This window comes from Lithobates pipiens, unplaced genomic scaffold (genome assembly GCF_037356315.1).
Source record: "Lithobates pipiens isolate NorthernLeopardFrog02 unplaced genomic scaffold, aLitPip1_a1.2 Scaffold_18, whole genome shotgun sequence".
Lineage (NCBI taxonomy): Eukaryota > Metazoa > Chordata > Amphibia > Anura > Ranidae > Lithobates > Lithobates pipiens.
The window spans coordinates 78,135,107-78,155,536 of record NW_027507758.1 but is presented as its reverse complement, the minus strand read 5'-3'; the positions used below and the strand labels follow the sequence as shown (position 1 = coordinate 78,155,536).

General features: G+C 44.1%; 1 protein-coding gene across 1 annotated transcript in view; it reads left to right on the top strand.

The window, feature by feature from the left end:
• The window catches only part of LOC143987222 (zinc transporter ZIP9-like), a 92,532-nt gene extending 72,585 nt beyond the window's left edge, over positions 1 to 19,947 (top strand). Inside the window, exons 5-7 of the mRNA XM_077485810.1 lie at positions 10,177 to 10,262; positions 13,691 to 13,825; positions 19,471 to 19,947. Coding sequence (XP_077341936.1) covers positions 10,177 to 10,262; positions 13,691 to 13,825; positions 19,471 to 19,710 — 461 coding nt within the window. The 3' untranslated portion in view covers positions 19,711 to 19,947. The remainder of the gene's footprint in view (positions 1 to 10,176; positions 10,263 to 13,690; positions 13,826 to 19,470) is intronic.
• The last annotated feature ends 483 nt before the right edge of the window (positions 19,948 to 20,430 follow it).

Genomic DNA, 20,430 nt, shown 5'->3' with positions numbered 1-20,430 from the left:
ACCTTCTGACTTTAAAATTACTTTAAACATGCTCCCACACCTATATGTACTTAAAAACAATTCTAAAAATAGTGTAGCAAATCGCAAATTTAAAGCGGAGGTCTGCCCACCCCATTAAAAATGAAAAGCCAGCAGCTACACATACTGTAGCTGCTGAGTTTTAACATTAGGACACTTGCCTGTCCTAGAGTCAAGCGATGTCGGCACCGCAACTGGTGTTTCCATCAGTTGTCGGGTGCTGTCGTCACCATTCCCGGTAAGGGAACCCTGCAGTGTAGCCTTTAGACTTCACAACCGAGTCCCTACTGCGCATGCACGAAGTGCTCTCTCACTGGCCCGGCAGAAGAGGAGGGAGGAGGGGGACCGAGCTGTGATGTACTTTGCCGGGGCCCGGTCTTCTGGAAGTGGGGACAGGATACCTGTCTAAGATTGGCACCTTTTGGGGTGGGGGAAATACCTAATGTGGCTCTGGAGGAGGAGGAGGGGGGAGGGGGGGGGGGGAATCTGATAAGCAGAAGTTCCGCTTTAAACGGCTAATCAACCGAAATCACAATACATAAAATCTCAGTAGGGTCCACACATATGTTCCCAAAATCCCAGTGCTGTAAACCAAATCCACACACTCGTGATGCACATCTAGTGTTCAAGATGTGCCCTCACCTTAACTATTGGACCGATAGATAAGCAAAGGTCTATATGTGCCTTCCCCAACTTCAGGGGTAATAAATACACACACACACACACACACACACACACACACACACACACACACACACACACACACACACACACAGTATGTCCCCTCAAAATAACTCAACACACAGCCAATAATGTGTACTCACTTTTGTTGCCAGCGGTTTAGACATTAATGGTGTGTTGAGTTATTTTTAGGGGACAGCAAATCTACACTGTTATACAAGCTGTACACTCACTACTTTACATTGTAGCAAAGTGTCATTTCTTCAGTGTTGTCACATGAAAAGATATAATAAAATATTTACAAAAATGTGTGTGTGTATTGTAATATTTGGGGGTTATTTTAGCTTAAAGGTAGAGCTTACCAGTGAGCTGAGTCCACGCCAGATATGCCGTTTTAAGGGCTTGTAGGCCCACTTTTATTAAAGAAAGAAAAGTCCGATAACAAAATAGTTGCCCACACAGGGGTTTCAGCTTTCCACAGCCATAATGCAAGTAGAACCAAAAATACCAAGCCACCTGGCTCTCTTTAGCAGCACTGCTGCTCAGACTTATGTTGCAGCCCTCTTGCCTCTGTAACAGAGTTCCTGTACACCCAGTACCTCAGCACTCTTTACTAGCTTCTTTTTCAGCCCACAAGCTTGGACCCTCTGTCTGCTCTGACAGACCGACCTGTGCAGACATGCACACTTCTCCCTTACTCGCCTGGACTCCTCGGGAGGGTGGAGCCCAGAACCATGGTGTTGGCTCTGTTTTAAACCCAGGACCCACCTGTGCAATCATCCAGCCAGACTTCTGGCTGTTCCCAAAACCCGGTCCCAGGATTGGAGATTCCGTCCCACCCATAACACTATGGAATCTCCGGGCTCCAGGTCCCAAACTGGATTTTTGAAAACACAGAGGAAACTGAAAAGCCAGTTTCCTCACAAATAAACAACGTTCCTGGAGCCCCTCAACTTGCCTGGTTGAGAACCCTGCATTCTTCCACTGGTGGGGTACCATACTACCACAGTATATATATATATATATATATATATATATATATATATATATATATATAAAAAAAATTATATTGTGTGTGTGTGTGTATATATATATATATATATATATATATTAGCCCAGGATATCTCTGGCCAGTTTTGCCTCTTTTTTTTTACTCCAGGAAATGATACTCTCTCTATAAATCTTCAGTATTATAGGAGCAGGCACTGCAAACACTCAGAACCATATACGGACACCATAGTGTAGTAACTAAATATTCCAGCAGGCATTATTAAGTTATCCAGGGTAAAGGTACAGAATAAAAGAAGTCTTGGTCATGAATTTAAGGAGTGGCTACAAGGACGAATGACCGATCACCTAGAGGATATGTGGGGACAAGAGAAAAGCTGCTTTAGTATTACTGAGGGCCTTCTTTTAGAACCTAGAATTTAAAATGTATGCCTGGGCAAAATAAAAACATATTCAGTACATCTCTGCTGTACATAAACATTTTTCCACATTTTACCCCTTGCTACAAGTACAGAAAATGCTTGTCAATTTGCCAGAAATCCGGTGAGCTCCTATGTCCTGTACTGACAACTCTACCTGAGATCTCTCCTGCTGGACTACAGGACTCCCCCCCCCCCCCCCCCCCCCCCCCCCCGTGGAAATAAGAAGAGAGAGGTGTTCTGCAGTCCAACATAAGGCTGCTTTCACACTGGGGCGGGAGCAGCGGCGGCGGTAAAGCGCCGCTATTTTTAGCAGCGCTTTACCGTCGTTTTAGCGGCGGGGTGGTTTTAACCCCCGCTAGCGGCCGAAAGGGGGTTAAACCCGCCCGCAAAGCGCCGCTGCAGCGGCGCTTTGCTGGCGGTATTGCCGCGGTGTCCCATTGATTTCAATGGGTAGGAGCGGTATAGGAGCGGTGAATACACCGCTCCTTCACCGCTGCAAAGATGCGGCTAGCAGGACTTTTTTCACCGTCCTGCCAGCGCACCGCTCCAGTGTGAAAGCCCTCCGGCTTTCACACTGGAGTGAAAGGGGCCGGTTTTTTTCAGGCGTTACACAGGCGCTATTTTTAGCGCTGTAACGCCTGAATACCGCCCCAGTGTGAAAGCAGCCTAAGTGAACTGGGCAGAGCTGACAATACTGTGTGGGATTCCAGTGCAGCAGCGGAGGTTTTCAGCTCACTACAGGAAAGCTCCCTGGATTTTTATCCGATCAGAAGAAATGTTTTTCTCTACTTGTAACATTTTTAAAGAGGTAAAACATATGAAAATGTGCTTGTATTTATTTTTCATTAATTTATCCAGACATACACTTTAACATATTTCTTGAAGAAAGAAGGTCCAAACAGAGACTGGTTTGCATCTGTTTCAAGAATCTCACTCCTTTTTTATTATTTCCACTTAATGAAATATTAAAGTTTGAGCGTTAAATATCCCTCAGGTGTCATTGTTCTTTATCTAGTATTCATCTCTGAAACATTTAATCTTCTCCCCAAGAGGGCAGATCACCTGTTTTATTATACAGAATAGCAGAAAAAGAACAGTTTGTTGCTTGGTCCCAATAGGGTATTAATGGTAGACTGCAGGTTTATTTCTGTAGCTAAGCTGGGCCCTTGAGAAATCATTATTCTGGAATTAAAAAAATTACTTTCCTGACACCTGTCAGGTCTGCAGCACAATAATATGTTTGGGAACGGTACGGTGTACATGCAGCACTGCACCAAAACCACTTTAAGGGCCAGTTCACACCATAGAAACAGTCTGGATGCGTTCCTGATGCTTTTCTGCATGCAAATTTTTGATGCATTCCAGTGCGTTTTCGATGCAGTCCAGTGCATTTTCCCCCCTCTTTTTTCTTAACCTTTTAACCTTAAATAAGGACATGTGTTCCAGTGCTTTTTTGGTGTGTTTTACAGCGTTGCAGTACAGTCCAGTGCAGGAAAAATGCAGCATGTTCTACTTTTTTCCCTAGAACTGCAAGCACTGGTGTGAACTATATTATTGAAACCATATAACCTACTTTCCATGCATTTTTGATGCAGAACAAAACACACTGGACTGCATGTCCTGTGAACTGGCCCTTATGCTGAACACTGGGCAAAATAAGTTTAATTTATTTTTGTGTGTGTGTGTGTGTGTGTGTGTGTGTGTAATATATAAATATATATTTATTTTATTCAATTGCCACAAAGGTTTTAAATCCAGTTTGTGTGCATTAAATGTCTTCGCAAACCCAGATGTTACCTTGCAAATATGCTGAACAAAGAATGTGCAGAGAGCAAAGCTGTGGGAGTGACCCAGCAGGCCCCACCCACTGCAGGCTGCCTGTGATTCATCAGATTTGGTAACGGAAGTGACATTACCAGCAAATTCCTTACTGCGCATGCGCGTTGCATTCCAGCATGGCCGCTATAATTTCCGATAGCTTTCCTATTCTCACAGAACACAAAGGCGGCAACAGACATCTTGTTACACCCAGTCGAGTCTGTTTTAGAAGTTAAGTATATAGGGGAATACAGTATTGCAAATCTGTGATAGTGTTTTCATGTTAAATTTTAAAACCAGCGGCAAGGCTGCAGTCAGAAAGTAAAGATCGGTAAAGGTGCAAACACCTGAAATACAACTTATTCCTCACAAGTATATCATACACTCCATAATACTAGTGGGGGTTAAAAGGCCAAACAAAGAGCTGCCACCATATGGGAACAGAAGCCGAGTTCCAGCAATGCTGAATAAAACCGGCAGAGAGGCACCTCTAGGTGTAGGATTAAAAACAATTTAATAGCATATACAATTGGCAACTCACATGTGTGAAGTATATAACAGGCACATCAATAAGTAAGGTCCCAAATGGGTCATCGCAGGGCCAGCTTACTATACAGCGATGTCGAGCAGTGAGCACAGCACTTCACAACTATGGGACTGAAGGAGCTGACAGTCTGCCGATGACCCCATTCGGGACCTTACTTATTGATGTGCCTGTTCTATACGTCACACATGTGAGTTGCCAATATTATGTGCTAGTAAATTGTTTTTAATCCTACACCTAGAGGCGCCTCTCCTTGTTTTTTTTTTTCTGCAGTCAGAGAGTGGCGACTGGCATCTTGGTACACCCCGCACACTGATCACCGCCAAATTGATAGTCATAAGGGGCTGAGGACATTTTTTGGGCACTCTATCGTTTGCGTTGATATAGTGTATTTGAGTATATGTAAGCTCAGTTTACAGCTAAAATAAGTGTGACGTTCAAGACTTGCCTGGGTGTAACAAGATGTCCACTGCTGTCTTCGTTTTCTGTCAGATTAGGAAACCTATTGGAACGCATTGCGCATGCGCAGTAAGCACATTTTGTTGGTATTGTCACTTCCGTTACCAAACTGACGCGTCGCCGACTCTGACGAAACACCTGCATAAAACTACAGGAGCAGGCGGATAAAAGACCAATCATCCTGCACAAGGAGAAAGACTAGCAATGACCAGTCTTTATTACAGGAAGCTCCTGCGCAGAGGTGATGCTTCATACTGAATGTAAGGCAAGTGTGCATATATACTTGCATCTAGAGGAAAAGAGGATTAACTTCCACATATGCAAAGGATTCTTCACAGTAAGAGCTATAAAAAGTGGAGTGGCCCACCTCCGCAGGAACCAGTTCCAGCCAGCTCTGTAGATTGCTTCAGGAAAAGGCTGATTTGTATTTCTAAATTCAAAAATTTGAACAGCTGCTGATTTTTTGGAAATAACGTTAATCAAGGAAGTGTCCAATTGCCTTTGGGAACCCAAAAGGCATTTTTATCCCATTGGAGCAAATTGGACCTTGTTTTATAAAAGAATATTTTGCGTTTTTATGGATCAGCTGCAGGTTTAAGCTCTAGAGTATGAAAAGTGTTTTTTTTTTTTTTTTTTTTTGTTTTGTTTTTCCTTTCAGGTGCATGTGTTTAAGTGACAGTGATTGATTCACTCCCCGTGAATTTTTGGTGAAAGTCACATTGACTGCTGTAGAGATATATCTCGAAGTATATGCCTGAGAAAAATAATGAAAAGAACATGTGCATCACATCTACAATACATGCACACACATTCACATTTTATTCCTTTAAAAATAATGTAAGTGCAGGAAAATACCGCTGATCCTGCCAGAAGCCCAGCGAGCTCTTAACTTCCTGTAGTGAGCTGACAACAAATAGTCTTGCTGCACTGAACTCCAAGCTGTATTATTAGCCCCACCCAGTTATCTGCTGGGTAACAAAACCCTGCCCTCTGTTATGAAGGAGAGGATGTGTTCTATAGTCAATAATAGGGAGAATTTGGACAGGGCTGATAACACTGCGTGGGATTTCAGTGCAGCAGAGGTACTTGAAGCTGATTTAATAAAGGTGTTTAAAACTGTCATATAATAAATTTTGACAATATTCACTTCAAATATCTAATCATTTGAAAAGCGCATTTCTGTCCTCTGCACAAGATAGAATAATTGAAGTAAATAATCACACAATTTATTGTTCAAAGATTCTCAACTCATCTGGTGTATAGGTGCAACTGTTGTCAGCTCAGTACAGGAAGTTAGCAACTTATTGGGCACTGGCAGAGTCTTTTAGGCTGTGTTCACATATGCACGAATTGAATGTGGGTATCCCCGCATCCAAATCATATGACACGCGAGTGTGCCCGGCTCTGAGCCATTTTACACGTCGGGGGCGGCCGTGGTCCACATTCCAAATGAGTCTTGTGCGTCTTTGGGTCCATTTTCAGGTGCAAATTCAGCCAGAAATTTGCACGTGAAGATGTGAACAGGGACGCACCGGACCCCATGCTGTGAACCCGGCCTAAAAGGATAAAATATGGGAAATACGCATGTACTGCTGAGATGTTCATAATTTTTATTTTTATTTTTTTATTGCCTAGACATACACTTTTAACCCTTGTACTGCCACTGGCATGTGTCATACGTTGATGGCAGTAGGGATTTTACCTCACCTTTTTATAATTTGCCACACTGTGTAATATATTGCATTCGTGTGCACTAAAATTAATGCCCGTGTATTTTTCCATAACAATTTGCACTGTATAAACCATTGCACTAATTTCACGTGACATGAAAATTGAAACTGCCAACATTTTATTCTCCAGGATCTCTGCTTTCAGAAAATATATACTTTTTGGGGTTTTGACTAATCTTCTTCAGGCCTAAAGTTTTATGTTTTGTTGAAACCTTCCACGGCTACCAATACCACCTTTACAAGACCCAGGTTCATCTGTCTACTCCCTAGCTGACCCCCTCAATCTCCTCGCCTATCACAAATTTACAGAGCAACATATTGGTATGGATGTCACACCATTTCCTCAAACTTAGTCTGTCTAAAACTGAACTTTTAATATGCCCTACTCCCCGATACCCCCCTCAGGACATTGCCATTGAGATAAAAAATACAATTATTGGTCCTTCTGCACATGCCAGGATTCTAGGTGTAATCTTAGACTCTGACCTCTCCTATGAGCCCCCACATTCAATCACTTGCTAAATCTTGCCACCTTAACTACCAAAACATTTCCATAATTCAACCTTTCTTAAGGCCAGTCATATACCGTTTGAATCTCAGCTGGTTACGCAAGAGCCATGTGTGGGCAGGCTGCAGGGCCGTCTTTTTTTTTTTTGTTTTTTTTTTTTTTTTAACAATATTTTTATTCAATTTTTCGACAAGAGAAGTTACAATTTCAGTATCTGACAATGTCGATACATAAAAGCACAAGAAAACAATACGAAACAATTCAACTAGAGAGAAGGAGGAAAAAACTGGTTGTACATGTGCGTAGCTGCGAGGGTACTACAATGAGTTACAGGCCCACCCCCTCCAGATAGTCATCCTGCATCTTGCTTCTTTTTAGGGGTCAAGAGACAAACAGCTGAGCCCTTATTATCCAACCCTCCCTTTTTGACTTCAGTGCCATAGTAAATCCTAAATAATTGATAATACAAAAGGTGCTGGCACTTGTGTTTTCAGGTGCACTCAATTAAAGAAGGAAAAGAAGGAAAGTAACTATAGTAAGAAAGGGTAAAGAAGTAATGCCCCGTACACACGATCCGAAAATCGTACGGAAAATACCGCTTTCGAAGCGATCGTACGATAATCGGATCGTTAGTACAGAGCTTTCGAGAGCCGATTAGGACAGTACATCCGATATTATTCTATCGGACGTGCACGGAATTTTTTTTCGTACGATGCCAGATCGTACGATTTTCGTTTAATCAGTACAGCTATCGTTCGAAAATGCAATACAAATGCATTACAACACATGACATCACTTCCGAATTTTTTTTCTGTCGTGAGGGAATTTTCGTGACTTTAGTAAACTCATCAGATTCGATCTGAGATTAGCATGCAATAAAAAACGGACGATCATTCGTCCGATAATCTCATCGTGTGTATGGGGCATTAGAAATAAAAAGTAAAGAGAGAGAGAAAGAAGAAGAAGAAAGGGGATGCACTCCAGTTCCCGGGACCACCCCCCAGCCCCTGCAGGGCCGTCTTTAATATTGATTGGACCCTGGGCAAACATTTTAATGGCCCCCCCCCCCCCCCCCTCAGCTAGACTTAAAATGAGTTTACTTCAGCAGATCAGGTAGCAATTGTGATTGGCTCATAGAGGTTACAGCACATCATTTCCGCTTGCTGATTGGTTGCTAGAGGTTACAAAGCATTACTGCTCATTAATTGGTTTCTAGAGGTTACTGCAAATCATTATTGCTCACTGGTTGCTAGAGGTTACTGCACATCATAACCTCTGCATCAAATTGCGGGTGTGGCTAAAGTGCACTAGCATTGAGGGGTGCACTATGTACAGAGTGCATAGTTGAAAGGTGTGCTACATACACACAGGGTTGAAGGGTGCACTATGTACAGAATGCAGCATTCAGGGGTATGCTAGCTATTTACAGAGTGCAGGGTTGGGGGGTGCTAGGTGCAGAGTGCAAGGTTGAGGGGTGTGCTATGTGCAGAATTCAGTGTTGAGGGGAACACTGAGTGCAGGGTTCATGGGTGCGCTACATACAGAGTACAGGGTTAAGGGGTGCACTAGGTGCAGGGAGTGAGGTGGGTGAAGAGTGCAGGGGTGAGGGGTGGGTGCATAGTGCAGGGAGCGGGTGAGGGGTGGGTACAGAGTTCAGGGGGGTGAGGGGAGGGTGCAGAGTGCAAGGGGGGGGTGAGGGGAGAGTGCAGGGAGTGGGTGAGGGGAGGGTGCAGAGTGCAGGGAGGGGGTGAGGGGTGGATGTAGAGTGCAGGGGGGGGTGAGGGGTTGAGTGCAGGGAGGGGATGAGGGGTGGGTGCAGAGTGCAGGTGGTGAGGTGGGTGCAGAGTGTAGGTAGGGATGCATGGCTCTCCTCCCCTCCAGATTCCAGTACAGAGCTCCACACTCCACTCTCCCCCCAAGGTAAAACCTTCCTCCCTCAAAGCCCCCGCCACCCTTCCAGTACAGAGTTTTCCTCTGTCCCAAATGCTATTCACAGCATGTGGTCCAGTCCCCCCGATGTCCGTGCAGCATGCCAGTTTGAGGTAGCTTCCCCTGTGCAGATTCCCTGCCCCCTTTCTCCTCTGCTCTCATAGAGCGTGTGTGTATCAGAATTATCAGAGTGGCTGCTCCTGGCAGAGGAGCACTGTCACTTGGAAATACAGAAGCAGCGCTTCTGTTTTTCCAAGTGACATTAGCAAGTAGCCAACATGCAACCAGCGCCTGAGGTGGCCAAACTCCAGCAGGCAGTGTGGGGCTCAAAAGGTGGGCAGCGCAGAGCCCCCAACAATGACAGGGCCCTGGGCAGCTGCCCCTTTTTCCCCGCGTTAGACGGCCCTGGCAGGCTGAATGTACCAAATTGGTTCAACCAGCCTGACGGATTTACTTGCAATTTAACGCTTGCAGCTTCTAGAGCCACCAGCAATAATGAATGTCTTCTCCTGGTGGGAGCGGCTTCTTGCTCTCTAGCTCTTTTGTTAAATCCTCCCTTGCTCACCGCCAGGACTTCTCCAGAACCTCTCCCATCCTCTGGAACGCCCTACCCCTGTTTGTCGGGTATGCTCCCACCCTGTCCGTCTTTAGGTGATCCTTGAAAACTCATTTCATCAGGGAAACCTGACTCGCCTTCATTTAAAAGCTGTACTTGAGTCACCTCCATCAGATGGTCCCCCCGCAGCTATTACCCTTTCTACCACCTCTTCTTCCTTTAGATTGTAAGCTTCATGAGCAGGACCCTCCTATTCCTTTTGTATTGACCTGTATTGTAATTGCACTCTCTCCTTTTATATTGTAAAGAGCTGAGTAAAGTGTTGGCACTATATAAATCCTGTATAATAATCATTTTTCTGGATAATCAGATTTAACAAATTCTGCATGAGATCTTAACATACAGCCAGCGAAAATGCATCCCAAAACTGTCACTGCCAGAAAACGTAGCTAGCGAGAATCTGACCAGCTTTAAACTAACTGTTCTGCCTTTGTTCTCTACAGCTGATGGAGTTGCCCTTGGAGCCGCGGTTGCATCTTCTCAGGTCTCTGTACAAGTCATTGTCTTCTTTGCTGTCATCCTACATAAGGTGAGATAGGCCTAAAAACCCCTGCGTGTTTTCTTTTCCTAACTCTAAGGCAAATTTAAGGCATTTTGCAAGCATAACCATTCATCTTGTTCCTTTCTTCTGCTGTCTGGAATCAACAAATGTCTGTTTAAACCACATTTAAACTCCTGATCTTTGACAAAACTGTTGGCAGATGTCCACCAAGATCAACAAAGCTTCCCTGGTATCCATCTAGATCTTTGAGCCCCAAGCCCTCAGTCTCCTGCAAAGAACACGTACATCTAAAGGGATTTTGGGGATACTTTACTACTTCAACATGAGAAGCGATGGATGCCTGCCTCTCAGGGTTTACTTCTAATTCAACTGTTCGGATTTTGAGCAATGCTTTTTTCTGGGAAGTTGCTGGACTATATTAATGTTGATTTTAGGATTTCTCATGTGAATGGAGTGGCCAGTCAAGAATCAGGCCTAGAATGGGATGTACAGCATAATAGTGGAGGGCGTGCATGACTGGGGGGGCAGGGTAGGCTGTAGTTGGGCAGATTTTAAATAAGTTATGAAATACAGAGGTTCGCTGGCATTGGTTTAGAGTAAGGCGTGGTAGGGCGGAGTAGGTCAAGCTAGGGTGGAGTCAAGGAGGGTGTAGGCCAGGGGTGCCCAACCTTTTGAAGAGCAAGGGCCACTTAAGCGACTTGGCAACCTGGTAGTGGGCCACAATGAGTGGAGCGGGGGGATTGGAGATAGGCGTTTGTAAATGTCCATTTACATCTTCAACTCCTTAGAGGTGAATGGAGGGTCCGATTCAGTTGGACTGACCATGTGAAAGGGGTGTAAGGCTGCATCCACTGATGCACTGTTAACCCATATCACAGGTGCAGCACAGTTCACCTATGGCTTTCCTGCAGGTTAGCTGCACTTTGCCATAGACTTCTATTATATCCTGTAGGTGTGGTGCACTTTCAAAAAGCACACCAAAATCGCAGGTAATAGAAGTCTATGGCTCAGTGCAGGTAATCTACAGGTGCACTTCTCTGCACCTGTGGATCAGTTTGAAAGCAGCCCAGTAACTACTGCAGAACAGATATGCCCAAATATACACTGTGATTTTAGTAATAAACCTACTTTTAATAACAGTATTTTATTCCATCCCAAAGCAGGGGGTTGCGAGCCACATCAGAGAGCTCCGTGGGCCACATGTGGCCCCCGGGCCACTGGTTGGGCACCCCTGGTGTAGGCAGTGGGGGAGCAGGAAAGGTTCAGTTGGAGACAGACAGTGAAGGAGAATTTTCCCTTCCTCCCTCCCTTCCTTCCTCCCTCCCTTAGATTTGTGGTTGGCCTGGTTAATAAGTAGGGGGTTGTGCGTTGTTCGATGGTGTGGTCATAATATAAAGGGGGGGAGGGTTGGTTGGAGTCATAGCAGTGGCAGGGGTCTTGGGGTTTTTGAAGGTGGGCATGGTCAAAATGTTATGTGGAGTATGGTGGGAGGGGGCTAATCTTTGGTATGGGTACCTTCCCGAATTAAGTGATGTCATTAAGACGAGATTGGTATTGTGGCTGTATCAGGTTGGTAAGGTGTTACAAAATTGTCCTCTAGCCGGGGTATTCGCGGCTGTGGGCTGTGGTATGGAAAAGGTAGCCTGATACAGCAGATGTTGTAGACCATGCTCGCCTCCAAAATACCAGCTTTAAGAGCCAGTTAGTTTAAGATGATACAGTATGGTTGATGTTTTCGATATGTTTAATAAAAGGCTGCTATGGCAATTTAAGACGCATAAAGTCTGGTGTTTTAATTTATATGTAGGTTGGTGGGTTAGGAGTAAGTGGTCATGGCAGCCGGTAAGTCTGCAATACACCAGTCATGAGAAGGAACAGAATATTTGCTTTTTGTCTTTACAGTTTGCACTTTTTCTTTGAAAGAGTCTTTGCAAAATCCTTTTGTACAATTCCCTTGCTTTCAGACTTCTCATGAAACAAAGTTCAAGTTGACCTTCAAATGATTTGTTTGATGCAGCTGACAGGTTTCTTTGTTCTCTAAATATTAATACAGACCATTAATCTATGTAGCACTTTGTATACTGTATGTTCACAAAAGTCTCTGCCCTCAAGGAGTTTAGGTCCCTATCTCAGTTAATCTACCAGCATGTCTTTGGAGGGTGGAAGGAAACCTATGCAATGCACATGAAGACATGCAAACTCCATGCAAATAGTATCCTGGCCGGGTTTCAAACCCAGGTTCCCAATGCTGCAAGGCAGAAGTGCCACGCGGTGTCTAAGACACTGTGCTGTCATAACCACTATTTGCTGTTAGACTGCCATGTGGAGGCCGAAAATCTATCCCAGAGAACATGTACTTAGAAATGTAACCGCTTGCAAGCCATATACTGTGTATTTATACAGTGGCAAGATGGCTCTCCTGTGCAAAATCATGTACCTTCCAGGGTGCGTGCCGGCAACCTACTCCAGCTGTGATTTGACACGGCAGAGGCCAATCTGCGGAGCCAGAGGACTCGCCAATCGTTCGGGGGGAAGAAAAACGGCGGCCTGCCTAAGTAAACAAGGCAGATCGCCATTCTGTTAGTAGGGAAGGTAGTGATGCTATGTTTCTGCTAAGCAGGAACACAGATCTCTGCCTTCCCACAGTACAAGCATCTCCCCCACAGTTAGCAAGCACTCCCTAGGAACACATTTAACCTTTTTGTGGGAACAAAGGACATATCTTTATTTGGGTACAGTGTCGCATGATTGCGCAATTGTCAGTTAAAGTAACGCAGTGCGGTATCGCAAAAAATTGCCTGGTCGTGAAGGTGGGTAAACCTTCCGGAGCTAAAGTGCTTAATTTACAAAATGATTGTAAATCTGAAAACGGCATCTGTTAAACTTTTTAAATGATGGACAGAGTTCTGTAGTCCAGCAGGAAGTGGGATTTCTGGCAGATCAGCAGGTATTTGCAGTGTTTTAATAAAACACATCAGGAGAGACTTCAGAAACCTAATATGTACAGTCTGGAGGAAAGAAGGGAAAGTGGAGACATGATTGAGACCTTTAATTACATCAAAAGGGTGAAAAAAGGTTCAGGTTTAAGATCTAGAACACAGGCACATGATCTCAAACTAGCAGCAGGAACTTTCAAACCTGATCTTTAGAAGGTCATATTCTGCCAAAAGAGTAGTTGATGCTTGGAACAGACTTCCAGCAGAGGTAATGAGTTGGTCAACAGTAAGTAAATTAAAACAAGCTTGGGACAAACCTGGGTCTATACTCAGACAAAAAAGGCTACCCCCCCAAAAAAAAAAACACCCAAAAACAAACATTCTTCACAGCCATTTGGTCTCTTCAATTGTCACTCTGTATGTTTCTGTTTCTATTTATTGCAGAGATGTACTTTGTCTAGTTGTAGTAAAATGTATAAAAATTAATTGGTATTAAGACATTTTTTTTGTATTTCATAGGCCCCAGCAGCGTTTGGTCTGGTCTCGTTCCTCATGCATGCAGGATTAGAAAAGAAACAAATTCAGAAGCATCTGCTGGCATTTTCAGTAGCTGCACCTCTTCTTGCCATTACAACATACGTTATTCTGACAATGGTAAGCTGATCTCTCACACACGTAAATTTTTATATAATGTAGATGCCATCAGCTCATTTTTTTCAATTCAACCGGCTTTTTATTGGTGCATTCAATAAAGTACACAGTAAGAACATTATCACAGTAAACATCAGTGAGGGTAACAATAATTACATCATAAGGCATAGAAGAAGAAGACATCCCGTGTAGAGAGGATTGCATTTAGAAATAATAAGGGGTGTACAGTCCAGGGTAATACGACAGAAAATATAGAAACATAGCTTGCATGGTACAGCAAATATTCATCCTTATGGTTCCCACTCCACTGAGAGTGATATTAACCACTTGCCACCCGCCATATAGCAAAATGACGGTGACAAAGTGGTTTTAACCACTTCCCACCCGGCCAATGCACATATACGGCCGGGTGGGAGCCGTCTACTTCTGATAGGACGTTCAGGAACGTCCATCAGAAGGAGCGGGATCGCGCGCGTGCCCGCGCAGCGGCGCAATCCCGATGCGCCCGTGTCACACAGACACGGCACATCTCAGATCGGCAGGAGGGCTCTGTGATTGGCCCTCCTGATCACATGACGGCCATGTCCAATCACGGCCGTCATGTGATGTAAACAAACAGCCAGTTGCTAGGCAATCGGCTCCTCCTCTCCTCACACAGAAGTCATTGCTGAGGAGAGGAGAGCAGATCGCTGCAGCCGGCTGATGATCAGTGAGTATGAGCTGTTTTTTACAGCTTTTTACTCACTGATCACCAGTCTAGTGTACACACAAATCACCACACATGTCCCCAAAACATACATGTCCCCAAATAATAAATACACATGTCCCTAATAATAAAAACATGTCCCCCACATATGCCCTACTAAAATCACATGTCCCAATGATTATCTGTACACATATGTACGTGATCACCTGCACACATATGTACATGATCATTTGCGTACATATGTCCGTGATCACACAAACCAATTATTATACACTTAACGGAATTTTTTTTACCAAAAACATGTAGCAGAATACATTTTGGCTTAAATTTATGACAAAATTTGAATTTATTGGATTTCTTTTAAAATAGAAAAAAGAAAATATTGTTTTTTTTTTTCCAAATTTCCGCTTTTTTTGCGCTTATATCGCAAAAAATAAAAAATGGAGTAGTGAATAAATACCACCAAAATAAAGCTCTATTTGTGCGAACAAAATGATAAAAATTTTATTTGGGTACAGTGTAGCATGAACGCGCAATTGTCACTGAAAGCGCTAGAGCGATGAAGGGGAAGGGGGCGAAAGTGCCCTGTATTGAAGTGGTTAATATCCTGACCGGACGTTATATGACTTGATCAGGATATTAAGCCGCTGCTCGCCCCGGGGGCGCGCATCGCAGCGATTGTTGTTGCTGGGTGTCAGTCTGACGGAGACTCTTTACCACGTGATCAGCCGTGTCCAATCACGGCTGATCAGTGTAAATAGGAAGAGCCGGTGATCGGCTTTTCCTCACTCGTGTCTGTCAGACGTGAGTAGAGGAGAGCCGATCGGCTGCTCCTCTGACGGGGGGGTCTGTGCTGATCGATTATCAGCACAGCCCCCCCGAGGATGCCCACACTGGACCACCAGGGATGCCACCAGACCACCAGGAGATGCCCAGCACCAGGTATGCCCCCTAGACCACCAGGAATGCCAGCCAGTGCCCATAATGAATGCCAATCAGTTCCCAAAATGGGCATCACTGATTGGCATTCATTATTGTTTGGCACTGGCATCCATCCCTACAAAACTTTAAATTACAATGCCACCTATCAGTGCCCATCCTAGCCGCCTATCAGTGCCCATCCTAGCCGCCTATCAGTGCCCATCCTAGCCGCCTATCAGTGCCCATCCTAGCCGCCTATCAGTGCCCATCCTAGCCGCCTATCAGTGCCCATCCTAGCCGCCTATCAGTGCCCATTCTAGCCGCCTATCAGTGCCCATTCTAGCCGCCTATCAGTGCCCATTCTAGCCGCCTATCAGTGCCCATCCTAGCCGCCTATCAGTGCCCATCCTAGCCGCCTATCAGTGCCCATCCTAGCCGCCTATCAGTGCCCATCCTAGCCGCCTATCAGTGCCCATCCTAGCCGCCTATCAGTGCCCATCCTAGCCGCCTATCAGTGCCCATCCTAGCCGCCTATCAGTGCCCATCCTAGCTGCCTATCAGTGCCCATCCTAGCCACCTATCCATGACAATCTGTGCCACCTATCCATGACAATCTGTGCCACCTATCCATGACAATCTGTGCCACCTATCCATGACAATCTGTGCCACCTATCCATGACACTCTGTGCCACCTATCCATGACAATCTGTGCCACCTATCCATGACAATCTGTGCCACCTATCCATGACAATCTGTGCCACCTATCCATGACAATCTGTGCCACCTATCCATGACAATCTGTGCCACCTATCCATGACAATCTGTGCCACCTATCCATGACAATCTGTGCCACCTATCCATGACAATCTGTGCCACCTATCCATGACAATCTGTGCCACCTATCCATGACAATCTGTGCCACCTATCCATGACAATCTGTGCCACCTATCCATGACAATCTGTGCCACCTATCCATGACAATCTGTGCCACCTATCCATGACAATCCGTGCCACCTATCAGTGTCTATCTGTGTCTCATATCAGTGCTGCCTATCAGTGCCACTTCATTGGTGCCACCTCATCAGTGCCCGTCACTGCAGCCCCGTCAGTGCCCATCAGTGAAGGAGAAAACATACTTATTTACAAAGTTTTGTAACTGAAACAAAAAAAACATGTTTTTTGTTTTTTTTTTCAAGATTTTCTGTCTTTTTTTATTTGTTTAGCAGAAAATAAAAATCTCAGAGGCGATCAAATACCACCAAAATAAAGCTCTATTTGTGGGAACAAAATGATAAAAATTTAGTTTGGGTACAGTGTAGCATGACCGCGCAATTGTCATTCAAAGTGCGACAGCGCTGAAAGCTCAAAATTGGTCTGTGCAGGAAGGTGTATAAGTGCCCGGTATTGAAGTGGTTAAGAACTCGACAATTTGTATATGGAGGGGGCTTTGTTATATAGTCTCCGGGGCGTGTAACCACTTATCCCAAATTTTACCATATTTGGAAGGAAAACCTCTGTGTAGATAAATTAGTTTTTTTTTTTGTATTTTAAACCATTATTTACTTCCATTAGCCACATTTTAAACATTTAGGCCCATCTATTTTAGGCCTCATCCACTGTTTCGCTATGGTTTTTCTAGCAGAGAACAGTGTTTAATTTAGGAACATCTTGATGAATTTGTTGATTGGTTCTGGGTATATGCCTAGTAGGCACGATTTGGGGTTTAATGTGATGGGGGAGCCCATGGTGTCGTGCAGGAATTGGACTACTTGTGCCAAAAAGCCCCGTATCTTAGGACAATCCCAGATCAGATTGTAGAATGTGCCTGAGTGCACATGGGACAGTTGGTGGTTTAGTCCTGTCTGTACCTCGACACTCTAGTTGGGGTTAGGTATGCCCGATGGGTGATGTATATCTGTGTGAGGAGATCTGACAATTTGGGGTATACCAGTTTGCAGTGGTCTAGGGCTTCACTCCATTCCTCATCTTCGAGTGCCCCAACATTTTCCTCCCACCTACCCTTCAGTGCATAACCTGACCTGCTCGCCAAGGGTGAGATTAACATTTTATAAAATGTAGAAATCTGTTTTTTGGGATCCGAGTTGCCTATTATGGCCACAAAGGGGTTCACTTCAAGTTGGGTAAAACCTGCTGAGAATTGCGTTCTAAAAGCTTGACAAAGCTGAAGATAACAGAAAAATAGCGAGGCCGGGGCTATCAGCTCATTTTTTAATTTAAAAATACTTTTTTTAAAGTAATTGTAAATCCAATTTATTTAAAATGGCAAACATCTTATACTTACCTGCTCTGTGCAGTGGTTTTGCACAGAACAGCCCCTATCCTTCTCTTCTCATGTTCCCTGCTGGTTCTCTTGGTTTCTCCCCCCCTGCTGAGTGTCCCCACAGCAAGCCATTTGTGGACTTGATCTTGAGCTTTGTTGTTACATTTAGTCAGGTTTAAAAAAGACACACACAAGTCCATATAGTTCGACCGATTAAAAAAAAAATAATAATCATGCAATCCCATATACGCAATCGTATACTCAGTTGATCCAGAGGAAGGCGAAAAACCCCACCAAAGCTTGATCTAAATTGCTTCCTGAATCCCCCCGGACATTCCCTGGATAATGACTGTGACATTATGGCAGACACTTTTGACACTATTTTGGGACCATTGTCATTTATACAGCGATCAGTGCTATAAAATTGCACTGATTACTGTGTAAATGACACTGGCAGTGAAGGGGTTAACCACTAGGGGGCGATGATGGGTTAAGTGTGTCCTAGGGAGTGATTCTAACTGGGGGGGTGGGCTTCAAGTCACATGACAGCGATCACCACTCCCGATGACAGGGAGTGGTGATCTCTGTCATAACACAAGCCAGAAGGGGGAAATGCCTTATTTACATGGCACTTGTTTACCTGCTATCCCCGGCTCTTAAAGGGGACATACAGGTACGCCGATTTGCCCACCGCTGCCATTGTGCCGACGTATATCGGTGTGCAGTGGTCAGCAAGTGGTTAAGCAATCTAGCAAGCTGGCCAGAACCAACTCTGGAGCTTGTCTATTTCATGTTTTCACAGCTCTTACTGTGAAGAAACCTTTCCGTATTTGCAGATGAAATCTCTTTTCCTCCAGACGTAAAGAGTGCCTCCTTGTCCTCTATAATGACCTTGCCTTACATTACCTTTGTGTTGATAGACGCAAACACCTTTTACCTTTACCTTCCCTTTAACAAAGACATTCTTTTGAATTTTACTATGCTAGGAGTGAAGGGACAAGTGTTTGGTGGGACAGATTTTGTTCTTGGATTTAATTTAATGATTTTATCGGTTGGTATGGATAAATGATTAAGTGAGCAACTTTAGAAAGGTAAAAACCGAAAGCTTTTATTTTTTTGAGAAATATTCTACATTTATATAGTGTGTGTCAGTTACGGCCCCTATTATTAGAATCTATGATCATACCATCCCCAGGGCACTACTATCACCCAGCAGGTCCATAAATACGAATGTTACACTCAGCTGAATGCTTAAAGAAACTGTCTCTGTGCCCAGTCAGAAGAAAAACTGGTTCTCTTGCAACCACCTGCTGATGGTCACCTTCACTGCACTCCCCTGCTGCTCTGTTCATTGGAGCCGGGAGTCCTAACCTTGTGTAAGCTCTGGTTCATGTCATAGTGTTGCCACTGACTATGGATGCTCATCCTGAGTCCTGCATCCCCATTCTCAGAAATACTGAGTGCACAGCATTGGAGGAGGGCTGTGCAGGTGGATACAAGTTTGTGTGGGGGGTTCATATAAGAGGACCTGTCACTTTTAGGTCAATGGACTATAGGGGAAAAAAGTAGCTCTAGCAGATACTGAAAGTTTTGCTTATCTTATGGGGCAAAAAAGAAAATTGATGCGATCAATTTGATTAGTTCCCAAAAGACAAGGCTTATCCAATGGGGTTATGGGAATTCCCATAGTCCAATCAAAAACTGTTGACTTTAGTTTGATTCCTCTCTCTTGTTCTTCAGTCAGGGGGCAGCTCACAGCACAGACTCAGCGCCACAGGACATGGCATGCTCTTCTCAGCCGGGACTTTCCTCTACGTAGCCACGGTTCACGTCCTACCAGAAATCAGCGGCCGAGGACACAATCAACACCAGGGGGCATCCGAATACAGACAACAAGGACTGGGACTGTTGGAGAGCCTGACGCTGGTGGTGGGAGCCTTCCTCCCAGTCCTTCTATCATTAGGACTTCACGACGGCTGAACAAGGACTGAGCATGCCCTGCCAACGTACAGAATTATTTCACTGGCAATAGTCTGAGGAAATGATGCCAAACACAAAGGTGCATTCCCTGGGATGATAGAACATAATTAGGACTTTTTTTTCTATATAGAACAGGTACTTTAAAGGGACCAGATACATTTTTCTCTCTGTTTTCCAGATTGTTGTATTAACTTCTAATTTGCACAAAATCTAATAAATTATTGTGATTAATAGAAATAGCCTTAAAGAGATGTAAAAAGTGGGTACTCCTGCGCTAAAATGGGATCGTGAATTAAAAATAAAGACAAAATAAGTGCTGCATACACCGTATGGACCAAACTCGCGTCCAAAGAAATGTAAAACAGAGGGAAGGGTGGTGTTGCGCTCTAATTTGGAATATCTAGTGCAATATTAGAGAAACTACTGTGATTAGTCGCCTAATATATACATAAAGTGCAAAGCAACTTAAATATTTAGAAAAAAACAAACTAACATAATCATAACAATAGTGCAAAAGATGAATACATAGAGCAATTATTAGGTGATATTACCAAAATATCCACATTCAAGGTGCAGCTATAGGTGATTAAATCACTGTGCAAAATATATAACATATACGTGAACTATTCGTATGGTGACTGGTATACAAAAACATGGAGCAAATTTAGTAAATAAAATTCAAACGCGACATAAAACTAGTCATTTAAATCATCTAGCTAA